We start from the raw sequence: 23828 nt of genomic DNA, 5'->3' as shown, positions 1-23828 counted from the left end.
ACAACCCTCCCCTACATTCCTAACCTAACCGAACATTCCTAACCGTCCCTAATAAATCAGTTTCTACAAATTTAGACTTTATGCATAAACAACCAACTAAGGCTCCACAATATAGAGACAAATACAGTAGAAGTGGTAGCCGATTTATAAAACACACCAACTGTGACAACAAGACACAAACAATGTTAATACCTATAGCTCCAATATATTTATTTGTCACAAGTTGGTGCCACTGCATATGATTGAACACTTACACCAGTCACGTTCAGTGATGCCAACTTAGCCATTTTGTTGCTATATTTAGGAACTTTTCAGACTACCCTGGCAACGTTTCTTTCAAACATCACCTAGCAACAAATTGAGCTACTTTCAAAAAATGTGTTTAGAACGTTTAGCAACTTTTTTTCCCCCTCTAAATGAAACAAAAACGATGTTCTCTGTCACACAACTCAGTCACAACACTGCTGCAATAGTGCGTTGTGAGTGAAGTGAGCAGCAGGCCAGCAGCAATTTCAGCCAATTGCAAATCATTGTTGGCTGACTGCAGCAGCAGTAGTAGTACGGGTTTGACGAGCCAAACCCAACGAATATAGTTGGTCACGAATGTTTGATCTTGAACAGAACTTACAACATCAATCAACATGTCTCAATCAAAAGTGTACTGCCAGAAGTACAGAAAAAAGTGGGAGTCTGTACCCGAACAAATGTCAAATCCTATTTTTTTTGCCGAGATGTACAGTTCAATTTGAGTAACGTTATTGTGTATTCTACGTAATGACGCAGTTTTACATTATCACGCAATGACATCACAACGTCATTAAGCAACTTTTAGCAACAAATCAACCTGCCTCTTAGCAACTTACCCTGAAAATAAATTGGCAACACTGGATCGGACTCAGTAAATATAAACACATAAGTAAATTTTTTGCAGTAGTTAGTTATTTACTGTAGCTTGCTAGAGGGGGTGAAGCTAACGTTACAAAATCACATCGACAGATAGCAGTTCGATAATTACATGTATTTGCTTTAGAATGACGTTTTATGAACGCTAACTAGATCGATTTTGGTTTAGATTAATAAAATGTAGTTTTAGTTAGCTTGACTTCTAAGTATCTAATGAAATGCTACCCCACCAGTCTGTGCATGCCTGTTGTTTGCCCAACCACACCGTGACTAAACTTTACAGTTGTTGTCGACACAATAATACAAATAAATAGTTATTCATAAACTGATGTTCTATGAACAACTGACTGGTCCAGTGAGTAATGTTAGCTACCTGTTAATTCCCAAAAACCTAGTCGGTATCAACGTGTGGTTAATTTAGGTTTCCCCATTAACTCACAGCAAAAAACTATACCATTTTCAAATGCAAAACGTTATTGTTGTCTGCTTGTTTTAGACAATTATAAAACTACAACATGTCTACAGATTACTTGTCAACATTGCCTGCTCCCTAGTGTTCTCACTACTTAGGAAAATATAATAGTGTAGGGCTTCCCTCATGGGTACTAGCAAGCTACCGACGGGAACATTTAAAACTAGCCAAGAGGAACAACAGAAAGAAACGGACTATACAGCTACAAGTAGTTAGTGAAATTAAACGGACTGTACTAAAAACAAGTTTTAAATATCTATATCTATATATTTAACTAGGCAAGTCAGTTATGAACAAATTCTTATTTACAATGACAGTTTACCAAAAGGCTTCATGTGGGGACGGGTGATGGGATTAAAAATAACAATACAAATATAGGACAAAACACATCACGACAAGCGAGGCAACACTACATAAGGAGAGACCTAAAACAGCACAGCGTGACAACATGGTAGCAGCATAAAACGGGTACACACATTATTGCGCACAGATAACAGTGCAAAGGGCAAGACGGTAGAGACAATACATCACACAAAGCAGCCACAACTGTCAGTAAGAGTCCATGATGGAGTCTTTGAACTGTCTAGTCTGAGTGTTTGTTGCAGATCGTTCCAGTCGCTAGCTGTAGCAAACTGAAAAGACGAGCGACCCAGGGATGTGTGTGCTTTGGGGACCTTTAACAGAATGTGACTGGCAGAACGGGTGTTGTATGTGGAGGATGAGGGCTGCAGTATGTATCTCAGATAAGGGGGTGTGAGGCCTAAGAGGGTTTTTATAAATAAGCATCAACAAATTGGTCTTGCGACGGGTATAGAGAGATGACCAGTTTACAGAGGAGTATAGAGTGCAGTGATGTGTCCTATAAGGAGCATTGGTGGCAAATCTGATGGCCGAATGGTAAATAACCTCTAGCCGCTCGAGAGCACCCTTACCTGCCGATCTAAAAATTACGTTACCCTGATCTATCATGGGTAGAATGGTGATCTGAATCAGGGTTAGTTTGGCGGCTGGGGTGAAAGAGGAGCGATTACGATAGAGGAAACCAAGTCTAGATTATCTTTAGCCTGCAGCTTTGATATGTGCTGGGAAAATGTCTTAGCTGATTTGACTTGGCTACATGTAATTTGACTTGGCTACATGTAATTTGACTTGGCTACATGTAATTTGACTTGGCTACATGTAAATTGACTTGGCTACATGTAATTTGACTTGGCTACATGTAATTTGACTTGGCTACATGTAATTTGACTTGGCTACATGTAAATTGACTTGGCTACATGTAAATTGACTTGGCTACATGCATGTTATTTCTGTTTTAGTTTCCTATTTTACAATGGAGGTCAATATGAAGAAAAAAATGGTATTCACCAATTTGTGTGCGTGGTCGAGGCTGAATTGTTTTTATTCTTACGTGGTTCCAATCGACTGGCGGTACTACGTCTTGAAATCGCTGTTAATTCTGGATATTGTGGTTTGCTTACAACCAGGAAATGTAGATGGTACGTTTCTACAGGTGACGCGAGATGCGCCTTCTTTTTTCCCCAACGCAGTTAAGCCAAAACCACGCCCCGTTATTCAGAGGCTTTCTACAACGCTTTGAGCGTTCTCCAAGTCCGGAAGTGACTTTCGGTCACTGATTAATACCATTTACCCTTGTATTTCAAGATTGAAAAATATAATAACATAATGTCGTGGGCAGAACTAGCCATTAACGTCTCTTAACGCTCAAAGACAGATTCAATGGCTGTAGCATAGCGTATTTCGATTGAATGATTAGCCAATAAATATTTGAGAAGCATAGGACGCATAGGACGTAAAGCCAGTTTCAGGTAGGATATTCAACGAATATTCACCTGTAGTTTTCCTTACGTCCACCAACTGTATTTGGTGACATAGTGACAAATTACATTTTCACATTTCAATAGCTCTTTAACCATTACTCCTAAAATGTTCAAACCTGCTTGTAGCTAACCCGATGGCATAGACACACATTGCACACCCTTTAGTTTGTCCATTTTCATCTCACATGATTTTACATGCGTTTTTCAAACATTCTAATTTCAATAGCTCCTTGGTCATGTGTAATCAAGATTCACAAGATTCAGAATGTCCACTGACTACTATAGTTACTCCAATGTACTGAATCTAATACCTATTAGTATTTTACATATATTCACAAGTGTAATAATTTTTTAGGACAATGTGGAAAAACTCTTGGCTGCTGGCTCTGTCACTTTCAGACATGTGCAGAGCAGACTGAAAGGGGAAGGGTAGCTCCTGACTTGAACCACAAGGGTTCTCTATAAAGAGAGAGTAATCCAAAAGGCACAGACACACCCCTTGACTTTCAATTGGCACCGTTGACCTGCATGTAGTCTCTCCTGATTGATCTCCTTGGTGCTTAGTCAATGGGAACTCCATCTCTCCTGATTGGTCTCCGTGGTGCTTAGTCAATGGGAACTCCATCTCTCCTGATTGGTCTCCGTGGTGCTTAGTCAATGGGAACTCCATCTCTCCTGATTGGTCTCCATGGTGCTTAGTCAATGGGAACTCCATCTCTCCTGATTGGTCTCCATGGTGCTTAGTCAATGGGAACTCCATCTCTCCTGATTGGTCTCCGTGGTGCTTAGTCAATGGGAACTCCATCTCTCCTGATTGGTCTCCGTGGTGCTTAGTCAATGGGAACTCCATCTCTCCTGATTGGTCTCCGTGGTGCTTAGTCAATGGGAACTCCATCTCTCCTGATTGGTCTCCGTGGTGCTTAGTCAATGGGAACTCCATCTCTCCTGATTGGTCTCCGTGGTGATTAGTCAATGGGAACTCCATCTCTCCTGATTGGTCTCCTTGGTGATTAGTCAATGGGAACTCCATCTCTCCTGATTGGTCTCCATGGTGATTAGTCAATGGGAACTCCATCTCTCCTGATTGGTCTCCATGGTGATTAGTCAATGGGAACTCCATCTCTCCTGATTGGTCTCCGTGGTGATTAGTCAATGGGAACTCCATCTCTCCTGATTGGTCTCCATGGTGATTAGTCAATGGGAACTCCATCTCTCCTGATTGGTCTCCATGGTGATTAGTCAATGGGAACTCCATCTCTCCTGATTGGTCTCCATGGTGATTAGTCAATGGGAACTCCAGACATTCTGAATCTTGTTTGAGTCAAGAAGGTCCCATGACCAAGGAGCTATCGAAATTCGAATGTAAAAAAAGTTTTTACTTTGTTTACACTCCCTAACTAATTAATCTATGAATACAAAATGCTGCTCACATTTCCACATGTTTATTAGCTTTGGAAAGCGAATGAATGTCCGAATCATAAAAAAAAATAAGACATGTGCAATGTTGTGTGCAATTTTTCCAACATCATGACACTTATTTGGAGTCTGTGGCTCAAGTGGTTTGAAAGTGCGAATATCCAACTTGAAACGGTCTTTACCCCGGTAGCTCTGAGACATTTTTACAACTAATTGAAACTCTAAAAATAAACACATGGGCACATGTTACCAAACATGATAATAATAGGCCTGCATTACGGGAGGCAGTTAATTGATAAATTACACTTGCCATACTTACCTTGGAAGGCTACTGTCTTTGCGCTGATCGCCTGTGAGTGAGACAACGTTAGCTAGTCAATGGGAGAGTAGTAGAACGCCCCTCTGAATAATAGCTGTAGTTTTGGCTTAACTGCGTTGGGAAAAAGAAAGACTCAGGTGAGGCACACAAATACTTATATTTTCTCGTAGTGAGGAAACGAGTAACTTTTTACAACACACATTACATTTTATGGACATAATTAATAAAATGTCCCTGAAATGTCCCTTTAAATAGGCTGCAAATGTCTGAAATTATTTTTTAACAGAAAGGCAATAAAATAAAATAAAACTACATGTACCACGAAACAATCGACCGGAAATGTATTTCGGATGCGGAAACACGTGTCCCAGCGGAAGAGAATGTATACAATGGAAATCCAAAAATCAATTAAGTTATGAAAAACACCATTAATTGTCTTTCTTTTGTCGCAGCTGCACATAAAAAATGGCGGATATCTCGACACAGTCATTTAGATCTCGTTTATGAACGTTTACGTGGAGCGTTGAGTTACTGGATGAAAACGGCTACAGACGAGAGGTTTATTTATGATATTTAGGTAAGTTAGCTTGATAACTAACGTTAGTCATACTTTTTTTTTTTCCATAGCTAAGGTTACGGATCTTAATCGTTGTCTACATCTTGTCATTAACTAGCAAGTATACTTTTTATTTTTTTTATAACAATCTCTACTTCAATTTGAAACAGTAGCCTTTCAGTCAAATTAGCCTGGTAACGTTACGTGTAGTCATTGATGCTAACATTTATTAGCTAGATAGTTAACATAATTAGATAGTTAGCTGTCTACAAAGGATCATTAAGGGCCTTGAGCAAGTGAGCAAGCTGCAACAACATCCACCGGACAGAGCAATTTGATCTGACCGCATCCCTTTACTCAGCCAAATGGCTTGCTATGGTTATCTCTAATGTTAACAAGGCATTTTAATCATGGATGTACAGCTGTTACCTAGGTCTGTGTCACGCAGTTGCTAGCTAGTTAGCTGTGCCTTTACCAGAGCTATGTAGAGATGTAGCTAGGTTCAATTGTGCCTGAATTGCTTAAATGCTTTGGCATATCTGATTGATATTTATCAATCTTTTAAAAATGTTTTTAAATTTTTTATCTGTGTCTAGAACTACTGGAGAAGCACAGTTTCCTGGAAAGCAGCATGAGCTGATAGTGCCTGAGGTGTTCCAGAAGAGGTTTCAAAAGAGAGAGGCTGCCCGGAAGATGCCAAGAAGAAAACAACAGAATCCTCAATCTGTCAAGTGTAAGGGATCAAACTTTCATTCTTATAGCACAAACAGACTGGTACCCAGGCTATGTATCATTCTAAACATTGTCATATGCCAAACATTACCTAAGAATACAAAAAAAATGTTAGGAGAGGGAAAAAAAACAGGTCTGGATATCAGGCCAACTGTTATATGAATTGTCCCTGTATAGAACAAGGACGCTCGCTCCCATTCTGTATGCGGAAACCAGCATTATATTGCCATTGTTAATGTTGTTTCACATTGCGTCCTGTCTGTGTACACCGACTACCTGATAGTCACATTTTGAAATACAGGAACAACAGCATTCATTCACAACATAATTCGTTTTACTGGAATGTTTTGTAAGGTGTAAGCTGATTTGTTAATGTTATCCAACATGGTTGAAACGGACATACTTTGGGATGAAAACCATCCTACTCCAATAATGATAAGGAACCATAGTTAGATGAAGCTAATAGCCGACAGGAAATGACTTGCATGTTATCAGATAGCCTATGGGAAAGCTATGTCATCAGGTTAAGCTTCATTTTTACAGCACATTTCATACATGGAATGCAACTGAATGTTATTCAAAGGGGAAAACTAATCAAATATATGAAAATAAAGGCTGAAATAGTTACTACACAAACATAAGAGGATAAATAAAAAAAGCATAACAATAAATACTGAATGACACAAAAAGCCTCCTGAGGAAAAGCAAAGCTAAAATGTGAGTTTTTAAGATCTCTTTTCAATATGTCAAACAGTTTCAGCCTCCCTCAGGTTCTCTGGCAGGCTATTTCAGAGGCAGGGAGCATAGTAACTAAAGACTGCCTCTCCATGCCTCTTGGTCCTAGGCTTTGGGATAGTTAAGGCTAGTGCCAGGAGACCTACTGGGTACATAACTTAAAAGCATGTCTGACATGCAGTACCAGTCAAATGTTTGGACACACCTTCTCATTCAAACATTTTTTTGTTACTTTTACTATTTTTTTACATTTTAGAATAATAGTGAAGACATCAATGATTAAATAACACATATGGAATCATGTAGTAACCAAAAAAGTGTTAAACAAATCAAAATGTGTTTTAGATTCTTCCAAGTAGCCACCCTTTGCCTTGATGACAGCTTTACACACTCTTGGCATTCTCTCAACCAGCTTCATGAGGTAGTCACCTGGAATGCATTCCAATTAACTGGTGTGCCTTGTTAAAAGTTCATTTGTGGAATTTCTTTCTTTCTTAATGTGTTTGAGCCAATCAGTTGTGTTGTGACAAGGAATACAGAAGATGGTCTTTTACCAAATAGGGTTAAGTCCATATTATGGCAAGAACAGCTCAAATAAGTAAAGAGAAACGACAGTCCACCATTACTTTAAGACATGAAGGTCAGTCAATCTGGAAAATGTCAACAACTTTGAAAGTTTCTTCAAGTGCTGAAACTGGCTCTCGTGAGGACCTCCCCAGGAAAGGATGACCCAGAGTTACCTCTGCTGCAGAGGATAAGTTCATTAGCGTTACCAGCACCTCCGATTACAGCAAAAATACATGCTTCAGAGTTCAAGTAACAGACACATCAACTGTTCAGAGGAGACTGAGTGAATCAGGATACATGGTCTAATTGCTGCAAAGAAACCACTACTAAAGGAAATCAATAAGAGACTTGTTTAGGCCAAGAAACACGAGCAATGGACATTAGACCGGTGGAAATCTGTCCTTTTGGTCTGGAGTCCAAATGTGCTATTTTTGGTTCCAACTGCTGTGTCTTTGAGACAGAGTAGGTGAACGGATGTTCTCTGCATGTGTTGTTCCCACCGTGAAGCATGGAGGAGGAGGTGTGACGGTGTGGGGATGCTTTCTTGGTGACATTGTCAGGGATCGTTTTAGAATTCAAGGCACACTTAACCAGCATGGCTACCACAGCATTCTGCAGCGATACGACTTCCAATCTGATTTGGCCTTAGTCCCACTATCATGTGTTTTTCAACAGGACAATGACCCATCACACCTCCAGGCTGTGCAAGGGATATTTGACATAGAAGGAGAGTGCTTGAGTGCTGCATCAGATGACCTGGCCTCCACAATCACCTGACCTCAACCCAATTGAGATGGTTTGGGATGAGTTGGACCGCAGAGTGAAGGAAATGCAGCCAACAAGTGCTCAGAATATATGGGAATTCCTTCAAGCCTGTTGGAAAAGCATTCCAGGTGAAGCTGGTTGAGATAATGCCAAGAGTGTGCGAAGCTGTCATCAAGGCAAAGAGTGGCTATTTGAAGCATCTCAAATATAAAATATATTTAATTTGTTTAACAGTTTCTTGGTTACTACAGTACATGAATACATATTTGTTATTTCATAGTTTTGATGTCTTCACTGTAGAATAACAATGTAGATCCTTCTATATAACAACTATCCCAGGGAGGTCCCCGGACCCTCTAAACAAAGGGGACAGGAATTGGCCAAACTTGCAGTTTTAATACATGTACAAAATGATCACTTCAGTCCATGTAGATGAAGGGGAGGAGACGGGTTAAATTAAAATTAAATTGCATTGTGTATGCGTGCCATTCAGGTGGTGAATGGGAAAGACAACATATTGAAGTTTCTTTGACCGGGGTAGGGTAGTAAGTGCCAGGCGCACCGGTTTGAGTGTGCCAAGAAATGCAACGCTGATGGGTTTTTCACATTCAACAGTTTCCCGTGTGTATCAAAGAATGGGTCGACATCCAGCCAATTTGACACAACTGTGGGAAGCGTTGGAGTCAACATGGGCCAGCGTCCCTGTGGAATGCTTTGAACACCTTGTGGAGTCCATACCCTGACACATTGATTCTGTTTCTGAGGGCATAACGGGGTCCCACTCAAGATTAGGAAGGTGTTCTTAATGTTTTGTACACTCTGTGCGTAGGGCAGATTAGGATCTCAAGGAATTCAGCTACAAAATGTGTTTTATGTAGGAAATCTGTTAACTTAAGTATTCCCACGAATAAAGCCATAACAATCTCATTTTGGAGTTTAGCTGTAGTCAATTTGTAGTGTACAAATTATAATTATGCCCAGACAAAAACCGTCCCGCAGCTGAATCTACTTGCCTAGGGAGTAGGTGCCATTTGAGAACCAACCAGACGTGTTCAGTCATGTACTGTCATGCATCACATTCTCCACTAGAGGGCAGCAGAGTTAACTCGGAAGGTCTCTGCGGCAGACTGAAAACTACAGGCAGCTGGTGTCATTGACTGCTGGATATTCATTGCTGTGTATATCCATGGTGGTTTTTAAAAAATACATTTTTTACATGAACTTTGACAAGTTTGAATTTCTGCCATTTCAGGCTTGATTCAAACATGGCTTGATTCATATGAAATGGCTAACATCAGGTTAAGGATCATTTTACCTCCATCTTGCCTGATACCTTAGACCCCCATCCAATTTTGCATACCGCACCAACAGATCCACAGACGATGCCATTACACTACACACCGCCCTATCCCATCTGGACAAGAGGAATACCCATGTAAGAATGCTGTTCAATGACTACAGCTCAGCATTCAACACTATAGTATCCTCCAAGCTCATCATAAAGCTTGGGAACCTGGGTCTGAAACCCACCCCGTGCAACTGGGTCCTGGACTTCCTGACGGGCCCCCCCGCCCCCGGTGGTGAAGGTAGGAAACAACACCTCCACTACGCTGATCCTCAACACTGGGGCCCCACAAGGGTGCATGCTCAGTCCCCTCCTGTACTTCCTGTTCACCCATGACTGCGTGGCCACGCACGCCTCCAACTCAATCATCAAGTTTGCTTGATGATTGACGACACAACAGTAGTAGGCCTGATTACCAACCATGGCGAGACAGCCTACAGGGAGGAGGTGAGGGCCCTGGCGGAGAGGTGCCAGGAAAATAACGTCAACAAAATTAAGGAGCTGATCGTGGACTTCAGGAGACAGCAGAGGGAGCACCCCCCCATCCACAACGACGGGGCCGCAGGGGAGCGGGTCAAGAACTTCAAGTTCCTCGGCGTACACAACACTGACAATCTGAAATAGTCCACAAACACAGACAGTGTGGTGAAGACTTCAGGAGGCTAAAGAAATTTGGTTTAACCCCTAAGACCCTCAAACTTTTACAGATGCACAATTGAGAGTGTCCTGTCGGGCTGTATCACCTCCTGGTACGTAAACTCCACCGCCCGCAACCACAGGGCTCTCCAGAGGGTGGTGCAGTCTGCCCAACGCATCATCGAATGCACACTGCCTGCCCTACCAGGACACCCGACTATCACAGGAAGGCCAAAAAAGATCATCAAGGACATCAACCGCCTCGGTCTGTTCACCCCGCTATCATCCAAAAGAAACTCTCACTTCTTATTCGTGTTTTCATTCCCTGGTTTAATATAAAGAAGGAAATGTAATTACTAGGATATTTTTTTGTTACTTTTCAGGGCATTTAACAGCATACAATTCTCTTACATATAATGATCATCTTTGGTGACATTTTGTCAAAGGGTAGTAGTAGGCCTTTTGTGGCCGATTTGTGGGACGATACTTTGTTTTTAGTTTTACTTTATTTGTGATTTATTTTGTACTGGACAAAAAAATAGTAACGTAACATGCAACAATTTTAAAGATTTTACTGCATTACAGTTCATGTGAGGAAATTTGACAATTTTAAATATCTTCATATGACTGAGAATACAGATATGCATGTGTTGGTCACAGACCAAAAGTATGTTGACTATCTTATTGCAAAATCATTGGCATTAGTATGGATTTGGTCCCCCCTTTTGCTCCACTCTTCTGGGAAGGCTTTCCACTAGATGTTGGAACATTGCTCCAGGGACTTGCTTCCATTCAGGCACAAGAGCATTAGTGAGGTCGGCACTGATGTTTGGTGATTTAGGCCTGGCTCGCAGTCGGCGTTCCAATTCATCCCATAGGCGTTCAATGGGGTTGAGGTCAGGGCTCTGTGCAGGCCAGTCAAGTTCTTCCACACCGATTTTTGACTAACCATTTCTGTATGGACCTCGTTTTGTGCACGGTGGCATTGTCATGCTGAAACAGGAAAGGGTCCTTCCAAAACTGTTGACACAAAGTTGGAAGCACAGAATCATCTAGAATGTCATTGTATGCTGTAGCGTTAACATTTCCCTTCACTGGAACTAAGGAGCCTGAACCATGAAAACCAGCCCCACACCATTATTCCTCCTCCACCAAACCTTAGTTGGCACTCTAGAGAACGCGTTTCCATTCCAGAGTCCAATGGTGGCGAGCTTTACACCACTCCAGCCGACAGCCATGGAAACCCATTTCATGAAGCTCCCGACGAATAGTTATTTTGCTGACGTTGCTTCCAGAGGCAGTTTGGACCTCGGCAGTGAGTGTTTGCAATCGAGGACAGACGATTTTTACGTGCTTCAGCACTCGCCGGTCCCGTTCTGGGCGCTTGTGTCGTCTACCACTTTGCGTTTGAGCCGTTGTTGCTCTTAGGCGTTGCCACTTCACAATAACAGCACTTGCAGTTAACCCTGGCAGCTGTATCAGGGCAGAAATGTAACAAACTGACTTGTTGGAAAGGTGGCACCCTATGACGGTGCCACGTTGAAAGTCCGAGCTCTTCAGTAAGGGCATTTCTACTGCCAGTGTTTGTCTGAGATTGCATGGCTTGTGTGCTTGATTTTATTGACCTGTTTTTATTTATTTATTCTATTTAACCAGGTAGGCCAGTTGAGAACAAGTTGTCATTTACAGCTGCGACCTCTGGCCAAGATAAAGCAAAGCAGTTCGACAAAAACAGAGTTACAAAAACATAGTCAATAACACAATAGAAAAGTCTATATACAGTGTGTGCAAATGTAGTAAGATTAGGGATGTAAGGCAATAAATAGCCCTTAGTGGCAAAATGATTACAATTTAGCATTAACACTGGAGTGATAGATGTGCAGGTACACATGGACAGATGGGCTGTTTACAGATGGGCTGTGTACAGTGATCAATAAGCTGCTCTGACGGCTGATGCTTAAAGTTAGAGAGGGAGATAGAAGACTCCAGCTTCAGTGCTTTTGCAATTCGTTAGTCATTGGCAGCAGAGAACTGGAAGGAAAACCTGTCAGTAACGGATTTGGCTGAATCCACTCATTTGAAGGGGTGTTCACATACTTTTGTGTGTATATAGTGTTTCTTAAAGGTACAGGTGTGGATCAGGAAACCAGTCAGTATCTGGTGTGACCATTTGCTTCATGCAGCACGACACATCTCCTTCACATAGAGTTGATCAGGCTGTTGATTGTGGCCTGTGGAATGTTGTCCCCACTCTTATTCCTAGGCTGTGTGAAGTTGCTGGATATTGGCAGGAGCTGGAACACACAAACGTACACTCCGTTCCAGAGCATCCCAAACATGCTCAATGAGTGACATGTCTGGTGAGGATGCAGACCATGGAGGAACTATTGCATTCACCCACCATACACCTGGTTCTGAGGCCAGTTGGATGTACTGCTAAATTCTCTAAAATGATGTTGGAGGTGGCTTATAGTAGAGAAATTAACATTTAAATTATCTGGCAACAGATCTGGTGGACATTTCTGCAGTCAGCATGCCAATTGCACACTCCTTTAAAACTTGAGACATCTGTGACATTGTGTTGTGACACAACTACACATTTTAGAGTGGCCTTTTATTGTCCCCAGCACAAGGTGCACCTGTGTAATGAGCATGCCGTTTTAATCAGCTTCTTGATATGCCACACCAGTCAGGTGGATCGATTTATCTTGGCAAAATATTAAATGCCCATAAACAAATTTTATGCACACAATGAGAAATATATTTTGTGGAAAATGTCTGCTCTTTTATTTCTGCTCATGATACATGGGAGCAACACTTTTTCCCATGTTTTTCAAATGTTTTTTATTTTTTATCGATAGCGTATGTTAGATGGAGTTGTTGCTCTGTGTTGCAGTGGATTCTGAAGATGGTGTAGTGACCATTGTAGCTCCAGGAATCCTCACCTTGGAGGCAGATTTCGTTCTGGGACACGACCTTGAGTTTTGTGACGCCGACCATGACAAGATCCTAGGCCTGGACGACAAGTACTCAGGTTGGTACTTTTTTAAAACATTTTATTTATTAAAGTTTTTATTTGACCAGCTTAGTCACAATTAGGTCAAATCTCTGAGGGATGGAGACCTGGGCCCGAATTTATAAAGTGTCTCTGAGGAGATTTGCTACTGTTTCTGGAATCAGTTTAGCACTTATATGGTGGTGCTTTTATAGTCCTGTCAAACCGGTATGCATTGGTTGAAACTCCCAATGTTAAATAAAAAATAATATCCCTACCCACCATACTGTTATCTGACACCAAAGTCGATGACAATTGACCAATCAATGGAGGTACACTGCACACGTCATGACCCGTCCTGCCACCCCACCGAGAACTACTCTACCGGATTTCCTGACATTAGAGTCATCAGTTATTTATTTCCCCCCCCCCCCCCAATCCATTTGGACTGAGTACGTTTGTAAACAGTTAGGATTACATTTACAGTTTACAGCACATTTCTGCCCAATTAAAAAAAACAACAACAATGTGCTACATTTTCTTTGTAGCATTTCAGAAGAATCTGAGTTGTAAAACCGGTGCAATGTAGTGGCTCGCTGTGAGGCCAGCCATATGAACCCGGCTCGCTAGCGGGCGGCTCGCTGGCGGACTGCTCACTAGCAGCTGTAGCTAGCAAGCGAACGCCAGTTGGATGAGAAGTAAAATGATGGAAGGTTTTCATATGGCTGAAGTCATCTGTGTAATTAGAGCACAAACACAAAGTTGGCTAACCTCCTTGGCTGCTGTTATAGCCAGCTCTGGGAATACTGCCATGCTGTTAATTTATAATACATGCACACACCAGAATGTTGCTGTTTTAAAAGATCCAGAGAGCAAATTCTCTAACCCTTATGTATCAATTCAGTACGCTCCCTCCCTTCTCAATTACATTTTCTTATTGTCATTATTATCCATTTTCCGTAACAGGGTTCGTAGCTCACCTGGGATTTGAAGTTCCTGGGTTTGCCTACCGGAGGGGATATTTTGACCATTCTCTTTCCTTTATACTATTTGACACCACCCTCCCTTTCCCGACACCGGCACGCAAACGCACGGTGCTCGTGTGCGTGCTTATTTTCATTAATTAGGTGTGTCTCTTTTTTAAAGAAACTTTTTGGGTTCGTTGGGCATCGTTGAGTTGCAAGGGACAGGGAGTGTGACAACGCGTACTAGTCAGTGGAGAGACCAGCTCAAGGGACAGGGAGTGTGACGACGCGTACTAGTCAGTGGAGAGACCAGCTCAAGGGACAGGGAGTGTGACAATGCGTACTAGTCAGTGGAGAGACCAGCTCAAGGGACAGGGAGTGTGACGACGCGTACTAGTCAGTGGAGAGACCAGCTCAAGGGACAGGGAGTGTGACAATGCGTACTAGTCAGTGGAGAGACCAGCTCAAGGGACAGGGATTGTGACGACGCGTACTAGTCAGTGGAGAGACCAGCTCAAGGGACAGGGACTGTGACACCGCGTACTAGTCAGTGGAGAGACCAGCTCAAGGGACAGGGACTGGGACAACGCGTACTAGTCAGTGGAGAGAGCGGTGGAGAGACCAGCTCCCAAACTCTCAAGGAAGACGGTACAAATGTTTACAACGATAAATGTTTACAACTTCTCTTTCAGGCACCACTCTGTCATTTTGAGAAGCTAAGAAATTTGTCAAGCTGGCTCACGTGGAGCTGACAAACAGCTATGTGAGAAGGTTTGACTCCTAAGCAACCTGCCTACACATTGTTGGGAGTACAATAGACCAACATAGCTACTGCAGTACATCAAAACTGTGTGCTGGGAAAACCTTGGTAGAGCATGGGTCGAGTAGCCATAGGTACTGTGTGCTGGGAAAACCTTGGTAGAGCATGGGTGGAGTAGCCATAGGTACTGTGTGCTGGGAAAACCTTGGTAGAGCATGGGTGGAGTAGCCATAGGTACTGTGTGCTGGGAAAACCTTGGTAGAGCATGGGTGGAGTAGCCATAGGTACTGTGTGCTGGGAAAACCTTGGTAGAGCATGGGTGGAGTAGCCATAGGTACTGTGTGCTGGGAAAACCTTGGTAGAGCATGGGTGGAGTAGCCATAGGTACTGTGTGCTGGGAAAACCTTGGTAGAGCATGGGTGGAGTAGCCATAGGTACTGTGTGCTGGGAAAACCTTGGTAGAGCATGGGTGGAGTAGCCATAGGTACTGTGTGCTGGGAAAACCTTGGTAGAGCATGGGTGGAGTAGCCATAGGTACTGTGTGCTGGGAAAACCTTGGTAGAGCATGGGTGGAGTGGCCATAGGTGCTGGGTAGAGCATGGGTGGAGTAGCCATAGGTGCTGGGTAGAGCATGGGTGGAGTAGCCATAGGTGCTGGGTAGAGCATGGGTGGAGTAGCCATAGGTGCTGGGTAGAGCATGGGTGGAGTAGCCATAGGTGCTGGGTAGAGCATGGGTGGAGTAGCCATAGGTGCTGGTGCTGGGTGAGTAGCCATAGGGCTGGGTAGAGCATGGGGTGGAGTCCATAGGTGCTGGGTAGAGCATGGGTGGAGTAGCCATAGGTGCTGGGTAGAGCATGGGTGGAGTAGCCATAGGTGCTGGGTAGAGCATGGGTGGAGTAGCCATAGGTGCTGGGTAGAGCATGGGTGGAGTAGCCATAGGTGCTGGGTAGAGCATGGGTGGAGTAGCCATAGGTGCTGGGTAGAGCATGGGTGGAGTAGCCATAGGTGCTGGGTAGAGCATGGTGGAGTAGCCATAGGTGCTGGGTAGAGCATGGGTGGAGTAGCCATAGGTGCTGGGTAGAGCATGGGTGGAGTAGCCATAGGTGCTGGGTAGAGCATGGGTGGAGTAGCCATAGGTGCTGGGTAGAGCATGGGTGGAGTAGCCATAGGTGCTGGTAGAGCATGGGTGGAGTAGCCATAGGTGCTGGGTAGAGCATGGGTGGAGTAGCCATAGGTTGCTGGGTAGAGCATGGGTGGAGTAGCCATAGGTGCTGGGTAGAGCATGGGTGGAGTAGCCATAGGTGCTGGGTAGAGCATGGGTGGAGTAGCCATAGGTGCTGGGTAGAGCATGGGTGGAGTAGCCATAGGTGCTGGGTAGAGCATGGGTGGAGTAGCCATAGGTGCTGGGTAGAGCATGGGTGGAGTAGCCATAGGTGCTGGGTAGAGCATGGGTGGAGTAGCCATAGGTGCTGGGTAGAGCATGGGTGGAGTAGCCATAGGTGCTGGGTAGAGCATGGGTGGAGTAGCCATAGGTGCTGGGTAGAGCATGGGTGGAGTAGCCATAGGTGCTGGGTAGAGCATGGGTGGAGTAGCCATAGGTGCTGGGTAGAGCATGGGTGGAGTAGCCATAGGTGCTGGGTAGAGCATGGGTGGAGTAGCCATAGGTGCTGGGTAGAGCATGGGTGGAGTAGCCATAGGTGCTGGGTAGAGCATGGGTGGAGTAGCCATAGGTGCTGGGTAGAGCATGGGTGGAGTAGCCATAGGTGCTGGGTAGAGCATGGGTGGAGTAGCCATAGGTGCTGGGTAGAGCATGGGTGGAGTAGCCATAGGTGCTGGGTAGAGCATGGGTGGAGTAGCCATAGGTGCTGGGTAGAGCATGGGTGAGTAGGTGCTGGGTAGAGCCATGGGAGCAGTGCTGGGTAGAGCATGGGTGGAGTAGCCATAGGTGCTGGTAGAGCATGGGTGGAGTAGCCATAGGTGCTGGGTAGAGCATGGGTGGAGTAGCCATAGGTGCTGGGTAGAGCATGGGTGGAGTAGCCATAGGTGCTGGGTAGAGCATGGGTGGAGTAGCCATAGGTGCTGGGTAGAGCATGGGTGGAGTAGCCATAGGTGCTGGGTAGAGCATGGGTGGAGTAGCCATAGGTGCTGGGTAGAGCATGGGTGGAGTAGCCATAGGTGCTGGGTAGAGCATGGGTGGAGTAGCCATAGGTGCTGGGTAGAGCATGGGTGGAGTAGCCATAGGTGCTGGGTAGAGCATGGGTGGAGTAGCCATAGTACTGTGTGCTGGGTAGAGTAGCCACCATAGGTACTGTGTGCTGGGTGGAGTAGCCATAGGTACTGTGTGCTGGGTAGAGTAGCCATAGGTACTGTGTGCTGGGTGGAGTAGCCATAGGTACTGTGTGCTGGGTGGAGTAGCCATAGGTACTGTGTGCTGGGTGGAGTAGCCATAGGTACTGTGTGCTGGGTGGAGTAGCCATAGGTACTGTGTGCTGGGTGGAGTAGCCATAGGTACTGTGTGCTGGGTGGAGTAGCCATAGGTACTGTGTGCTGGGTGGAGTAGCCATAGGTACTGTGTGCTGGGTGGAGTAGCCATAGGTACTGTGTGCTGGGTGGAGTAGCCATAGGTACTGTGTGCTGGGTGGAGTAGCCATAGGTACTGTGTGCTGGGTGGAGTAGCCATAGGTACTGTGTGCTGGGTGGAGTAGCCATAGGTACTGTGTGCTGGGTGGAGTAGCCATAGGTACTGTGTGCTGGGTGGAGTAGCCATAGTTACTGTGTGCTGGGTGGAGTAGCCATAGGTACTGTGTGCTGGGTGGAGTAGCCATAGGTACTGTGTGCTGGGTGGAGTAGCCATAGGTACTGTGTGCTGGGTGGAGTAGCCATAGGTACTGTGTGCTGGGTGGAGTAGCCATAGGTACTGTGTGCTGGGTGGAGTAGCCATAGGTACTGTGTGCTGGGTGGAGTAGCCATAGGTACTGTGTGCTGGGTGGAGTAGCCATAGGTACTGTGTGCTGGGTGGAGTAGCCATAGGTACTGTGTGCTGGGTGGAGTAGCCATAGGTACTGTGTGCTGGGTGGAGTAGCCATAGGTACTGTGTGCTGGGTGGAGTAGCCATAGGTACTGTGTGCTGGGTGGAGTAGCCATAGGTACTGTGTGCTGGGTGGAGTAGCCATAGGTACTGTGTGCTGGGTGGAGTAGCCATAGGTACTGTGTGCTGGGTGGAGTAGCCATAGGTACTGTGTGCTGGGTGGAGTAGCCATAGGTACTGTGTGCTGGGTGGAGTAGCCATAGGTACTGTGTGCTGGGTGGAGTAGCCATAGGTACTGTGTGCTGGGTGGAGTAGCCATAGGTACTGTGTGCTGGGTGGAGTAGCCATAGGTACTGTGTGCTGGGTGGAGTAGCCATAGGTACTGTGTGCTGGGTGGAGTAGCCATAGGTACTGTGTGCTGGGTGGAGTAGCCATAGGTACTGTGTGCTGGGTGGAGTAGCCATAGGTACTGTGTGCTGGGTGGAGTAGCCATAGGTACTGTGTGCTGGGTGGAGTAGCCATAGGTACTGTGTGCTGGGTGGAGTAGCCATAGGTACTGTGTGCTGGGTGGAGTAGCCATAGGTACTGTGTGCTGGGTGGAGTAGCCATAGGTACTGTGTGCTGGGTGGAGTAGCCATAGGTACTGTGTGCTGGGTAGAGTAGCCATAGGTACTGTGTGCTGGGTAGAGTAGCCATAGGTACTGTGTGCTGGGTAGAGCATGGGTAGAGTAGCCATAGGTACTGTGTGCTGGGTAGAGTAGCCATAGGTACTGTGTGCTGGGTAGAGCATGGGTGGAGTAGCCATAGGTACTGTGTGCTGGGTAGAGCATGGGTGGAGTAGCCATAGGTACTGTGTGCTGGGTAGAGTAGCCATAGGTACTGTGTGCTGGGTAGAGCATGGGTGGAGTAGCCATAGGTACTGTGTGCTGGGTAGAACATGGGTGGAGTAGCCATAGGTACTGTGCTGGGTGGAGTAGCCATAGGTGCTGGGTGGAGTAGCCATAGGTGCTGGGTGGAGTAGCCATAGGTGCTGGGTGGAGTAGCCATAGGTACTGTGTGCTGGGTGGAGTAGCCATAGGTACTGTGTGCTGGGTGGAGTAGCCATAGGTGCTGTGTGCTGGGTGGAGTAGCCATAGGTGCTGTGTGCTGGGTGGAGTAGCCATAGGTACTGTGTGCTGGGTGGAGTAGCCATAGGTACTGTGTGCTGGGTGGAGTAGCCATAGGTACTGTGTGCTGGGTGGAGTAGCCATAGGTACTGTGTGCTGGGTGGAGTAGCCATAGGTACTGTGCTGGGTAGAGCATGGGTAGAGTAGCCATAGGTACTGTGTGCTGGGTAGAGTAGCCATAGGTACTGTGTGCTGGGTGGAGTAGCCATAGGTGCTGTGTGCTGGGTGGAGTAGCCATAGGTACTGTGTGCTGGGTGGAGTAGCCATAGGTACTGTGTGCTGGGTGGAGTAGCCATAGGTACTGTGTGCTGGGTGGAATAGCCATAGGTACTGTGTGCTGGGTGGAGTAGCCATAGGTACTGTGTGCTGGGTAGAGCATGGGTAGAGTAGCCATAGGTACTGTGTGCTGGGTAGAGTAGCCATAGGTACTGTGTGCTGGGTGGAGTAGCCATAGGTACTGTGTGCTGGGTGGAGTAGCCATAGGTACTGTGTGCTGGGTGGAGTAGCCATAGGTACTGTGTGGAGTAGCCATAGGTACTGTGTGCTGGGTAGAGTAGCCATAGGTACTGTGTGCTGGGTGGAGTAGCCATAGGTACTGTGTGCTGGGTGGAGTAGCCATAGGTACTGTGTGCTGGGTGGAATAGCCATAGGTACTGTGTGCTGGGTGGAGTAGCCATAGGTACTGTGTGCTGGGTAGAGTAGCCATAGGTACTGTGTGCTGGGTAGAGCATGGGTAGAGTAGCCATAGGTACTGTGTGCTGGGTGGAGTAGCCATAGGTACTGTGTGCTGGGTGGAATAGCCATAGGTACTGTGTGCTGGGTAGAGTAGCCATAGGTACTGTGTGCTGGGTAGAGTAGCCATAGGTACTGTGTGCTGGGTAGAGTAGCCATAGGTACTGTGTGCTGGGTAGAGTAGCCATAGGTACTGTGTGCTGGGTAGAGTAGCCATAGGTACTGTGTGCTGGGTAGAGTAGCCATAGGTACTGTGTGCTGGGTAGAGTAGCCATAGGTACTGTGTGCTGGGTAGAGTAGCCATAGGTACTGTGTGCTGGGTAGAGTAGCCATAGGTACTGTGTGCTGGGTAGAGTAGCCATAGGTACTGTGTGCTGGGTAGAGTAGCCATAGGTACTGTGTGCTGGGTAGAGTAGCCATAGGTACTGTGTGCTGGGTAGAGTAGCCATAGGTACTGTGTGCTGGGTAGAGTAGCCATAGGTACTGTGTGCTGGGTAGAGTAGCCATAGGTACTGTGTGCTGGGTAGAGTAGCCATAGGTACTGTGTGCTGGGTAGAGTAGCCATAGGTACTGTGTGCTGGGTAGAGTAGCCATAGGTACTGTGTGCTGGGTAGAGTAGCCATAGGTACTGTGTGCTGGGTAGAGTAGCCATAGGTACTGTGTGCTGGGTAGAGTAGCCATAGGTACTGTGTGCTGGGTAGAGTAGCCATAGGTACTGTGTGCTGGGTAGAGTAGCCATAGGTACTGTGTGCTGGGTAGAGTAGCCATAGGTACTGTGTGCTGGGTAGAGTAGCCATAGGTACTGTGTGCTGGGTAGAGTAGCCATAGGTACTGTGTGCTGGGTAGAGTAGCCATAGGTACTGTGTGCTGGGTAGAGTAGCCATAGGTACTGTGTGCTGGGTAGAGTAGCCATAGGTACTGTGAATTTCCTTTTCCAGTTTTTTTCTTTTCCAAAAAGTAGTTTTTTTTGTTTTTAAATTAAGATCCACGGTCCATGATAGCATCATGTCATTGAGGTCCAAAAGTTACTGCTGAATTCAGACCCATTTGTGGGTGTGCCAGAGACTACCAAAACAGACTGACTGGGGTCAAGGGCTTGAGGCTATGCCTGAGTTATCTGCATCAGCTTCATGTTAACCTAGTTGGGTTTTAGACTGATGCCTTCTCTCCTTTCATGGGTGGCCATGAGTATGAGTACTGGAATAGATTTCAAAGGCTTAATCTTTTTTTCAAATACTATAAAACTATTTGGTGGAATGTGCTTTGTGGGTTGCCTGAATGGGCATGTAAAATTATCTTGAAGATTGATGTTAATTTACTTTGACTCTAGTGTTCTCCTTTTTGTGGGGACACAACAACAACAACAACAAAGAAAGAAAGAAAGCAACCAAGCCAAACATCACACCGTTCTTCTCCCAAAAGTTCCCCATCTACTCCGTGTCTCTTTCACTCAACTGCGTTCAGACTGTACACCCTCGGTCTCGATGAGCCATGTAATGCCTTAAGCTGCGTTGCAGTGCCTTAGACCTCGGGAGGGCTGAAAAAATTAATGTTAAATGGCACTAGCTTTTCTATTTTTATATATATATATATATATATATATATTATTGTGTGTGTGTGTGTGTGTGTGTGTGTGTGTGTATATGGGGAAATTATTTCCAAAGGTTATAAAATGCGATCTGTTGGCATTTAAGATAAATGAGAAATGTTTTTCAGGCGAGTGCTCGAACAGTCAAATGCCAAATTCCCATCTCTAGCTCCACCTATCCTTCCCCCATCCCGCCCTTCACCCCGCCCTCCCTCTCCCACAACTTGTAGAGTCCATGTCCTGACAAATTGAGGGGGGATGCAACTCTAATATGAGGAAGGTGTTCCTATTGTTTGGTCTGTTCCTCATACTGCTGTTTTCTCCCCCTGTAGCAGCTGAGATCTCTGTGTACCCTCTGGGTGATGAGGAGAGTTGTGCCTTCAGCAGTCTCAGTATGGCTGGGCAGTGTGACCAGGAGCAGGGCCCTGAGTCCCAGCCCGACCACGAGCCCCCCTACCTGTCCTGCCGGGGCTGTGGTCTGGACCTAGTGGGACCCTACTGTCACCGCTGCTGCAAGGGTGAAAGGGGGGAATTCAGAGGCTTTCGCTCCGGTTCGCGATCACAAGCGGACGATGGCGAGGAAGGGGACGGAGGCGGGATGGACGGCGCTGATGGAACGGACGATAACTTCATAATGGGCGACGACGGTCCTTCCTCCAAGCGCCACTCCTGCCAGTTGTGTGGGTTCTCCTCACGCTATGCCAATCACGTCAAGAGGCACATGAAGACTCACAACGGGGAGAAGCCGTACCGTTGTCCCATGTGTACCTACGCCTCGGCCCAGCTGGTCAACCTGCAGAGACACCTGAGGATTCACACTGGGGAGAAACCCTACAGCTGTGACTCCTGCGCCTTCGCCTGCAGTTCCCTAGGCAACCTGAAAAGGCATCAGAGGATGCATGTGGTGGGACAGGAAGCAGTCAGACCTGCTAGTGGACCTCCTATTGGTCCCTCTGGTCTGAAGAGGCAGCGCGAGGAGGAGCCTAATGTGCCAGCTGAAGGTAATGAAGGCTTCCCATTTAATAAAAAAAAACGTGAACTAAAGATTCAGGCCTGGAATAGTTTAAGATGTGTTCATGTGTGTTTTTTATATATTTTAGGCAAGTATATTGTTATTTTTTTGAACTTGCTTGTTTCTCCCACGTCTGCTCTCTTTCCAGAAGCCCTAAGGCCTGACCTGAACCTCCATGTAGGGGGCCATAACAGAGACTACCTGCCATGCTCTGATGGACTGAGGGTACCACCACCAGAACTCCCTGAGCACCATCCCTCAAGACTTCTGGAGGTGCCTGGCTGTGGACCTGGGGCTGAGTCCGGGGGTAGGGTTGGGGCTGTGGTGGGAGTGAAGTCCGAGGACAGAGATTCGCTCCCTCCTCTCCCCTTCCTCTTCACCTGTCGTCTCTGTGGTATCCCCATGGAGGACGAGGACGGCTCCACCACCCAGATCTGTGCCAAGTGCACCCTGGACATGCTGAACAAGGACTCGTCTGGCCCCAACAGCCCCGGAGAGCGTGGGGACAAGGTCTACACCTGCAGTGCCTGTCCCTTCCTCACCCACTACCCCAACCACCTGGCGCGACACATGAAGACGCACAGCGGAGAGAAGCCGTACAAGTGCCCTCAGTGCGACTATGCCTCCGCCCACTTCGACAACCTGAAACGCCATCACCGCGTGCACACGGGCGAGAAGCCGTACAAGTGCCACCTGTGTGACTACGCCTGTGGGAACCTGGCTAACTTAAAACGTCACCAGCGGGTCCACTCGGGCGCCAAGCCGTTCCAGTGCGCAGTGTGTAGCTACAGCTGTAACCAGAGTATGAATCTGAAGAGACACATGCTGAGACACACGGGAGAGAAGCCTTATAAGTGCCAGCAGTGTGGCTACACCACAGGACACTGGGACAACTACAAACGACACCAGAAGAAACATGGCCTCGCCACCGACGGATGGGTCAAAGTTCAGAGGCCAGGTGCCCATGAGGAGGAGGAGGAAGACAGTGAGGTGGGACAGCCAGAGTAAAGAAGGAGAGTTGGTGATGCAGTATTTGCTCAGATAAGGAGAAGAAGAGCTGGGACATACATTTAACATGTAAATAAAAGATAAATCCTAGATTGTTTTTGTTATTTTGTCAAAGATCTTCTGCGGCTGCTATGTAGAATCATGCAAAATATAAAATGATTGTGATTATTCTTATGTTTTTTTTATGCCTTTGGACACAGAGTTGGATGGAGGAAGCTATTTAGGTTGTTGTTGTTGTTGTTGTTGTTGTTGTTGTTGCCAGACAAATGAACTACTTTAACATTCCC

General features: G+C 46.0%; 2 protein-coding genes across 9 annotated transcripts in view; one reads left to right on the top strand and one right to left on the bottom strand.

The window, feature by feature from the left end:
• Positions 1 to 5059, bottom strand: part of si:ch211-278j3.3 (E3 ubiquitin-protein ligase RNF19A) — a 56395-nt gene extending 51336 nt beyond the window's left edge. For 2 of the 6 annotated variants that reach the window (XM_031800453.1, XM_031800455.1), the window contains exon 1: positions 2744 to 3044. The gene's annotated coding sequence lies outside the window, so the exon portion shown is untranslated. Of the gene's footprint in view, positions 1 to 2743; positions 3047 to 4951 lie in introns of those variants that run through there. The other 4 variants (XM_031800456.1, XM_031800457.1, XM_031800459.1 and 1 more) reach the window with 4 other exon arrangements.
• znf513a (zinc finger protein 513a) lies at positions 4959 to 23828 on the top strand. Of its 3 annotated transcripts, XM_020473542.2 has the most exons (6): positions 4973 to 5088; positions 5404 to 5528; positions 6104 to 6240; positions 13184 to 13321; positions 21854 to 22522; positions 22682 to 23711. In XM_020473542.2, exons 2-6 carry the CDS (start codon positions 5518 to 5520, stop codon positions 23539 to 23541), a joined length of 1815 nt encoding a protein of 604 aa, XP_020329131.1. In that variant the 5' UTR covers positions 4973 to 5088; positions 5404 to 5517; the 3' UTR covers positions 23542 to 23711. The 3 variants fall into 3 exon arrangements, with proteins under 3 accessions (XP_031656321.1, XP_020329131.1, XP_031656320.1); XM_031800461.1 differs by lacking the exon at positions 5404 to 5528 and having other exon boundaries at positions 4959 to 5088; positions 22682 to 23828; XM_031800460.1 differs by lacking the exon at positions 4973 to 5088 and having other exon boundaries at positions 5309 to 5528; positions 21857 to 22522; positions 22682 to 23828.

The sequence above is a fragment of the Oncorhynchus kisutch genome, linkage group LG21, assembly GCF_002021735.2.
Source record: "Oncorhynchus kisutch isolate 150728-3 linkage group LG21, Okis_V2, whole genome shotgun sequence".
In the NCBI taxonomy this organism is placed as follows: Eukaryota; Metazoa; Chordata; class Actinopteri; order Salmoniformes; family Salmonidae; genus Oncorhynchus; species Oncorhynchus kisutch.
Note: the sequence above shows the minus strand (reverse complement) of the source record. Positions and strands in the feature narration are given on the sequence as shown.

Bases quoted from the DNA above. Each gene is read 5' to 3' on its own strand.
- znf513a (XM_020473542.2), top strand. The intron at 6,241-13,183 runs GTAAGGGATCAA...TCTGTGTTGCAG, and splicing joins GAATCCTCAATCTGTCAAGT to TGGATTCTGAAGATGGTGTA. The intron at 13,322-21,853 runs GTTGGTACTTTT...CTCCCCCTGTAG, and splicing joins CCTGGACGACAAGTACTCAG to CAGCTGAGATCTCTGTGTAC.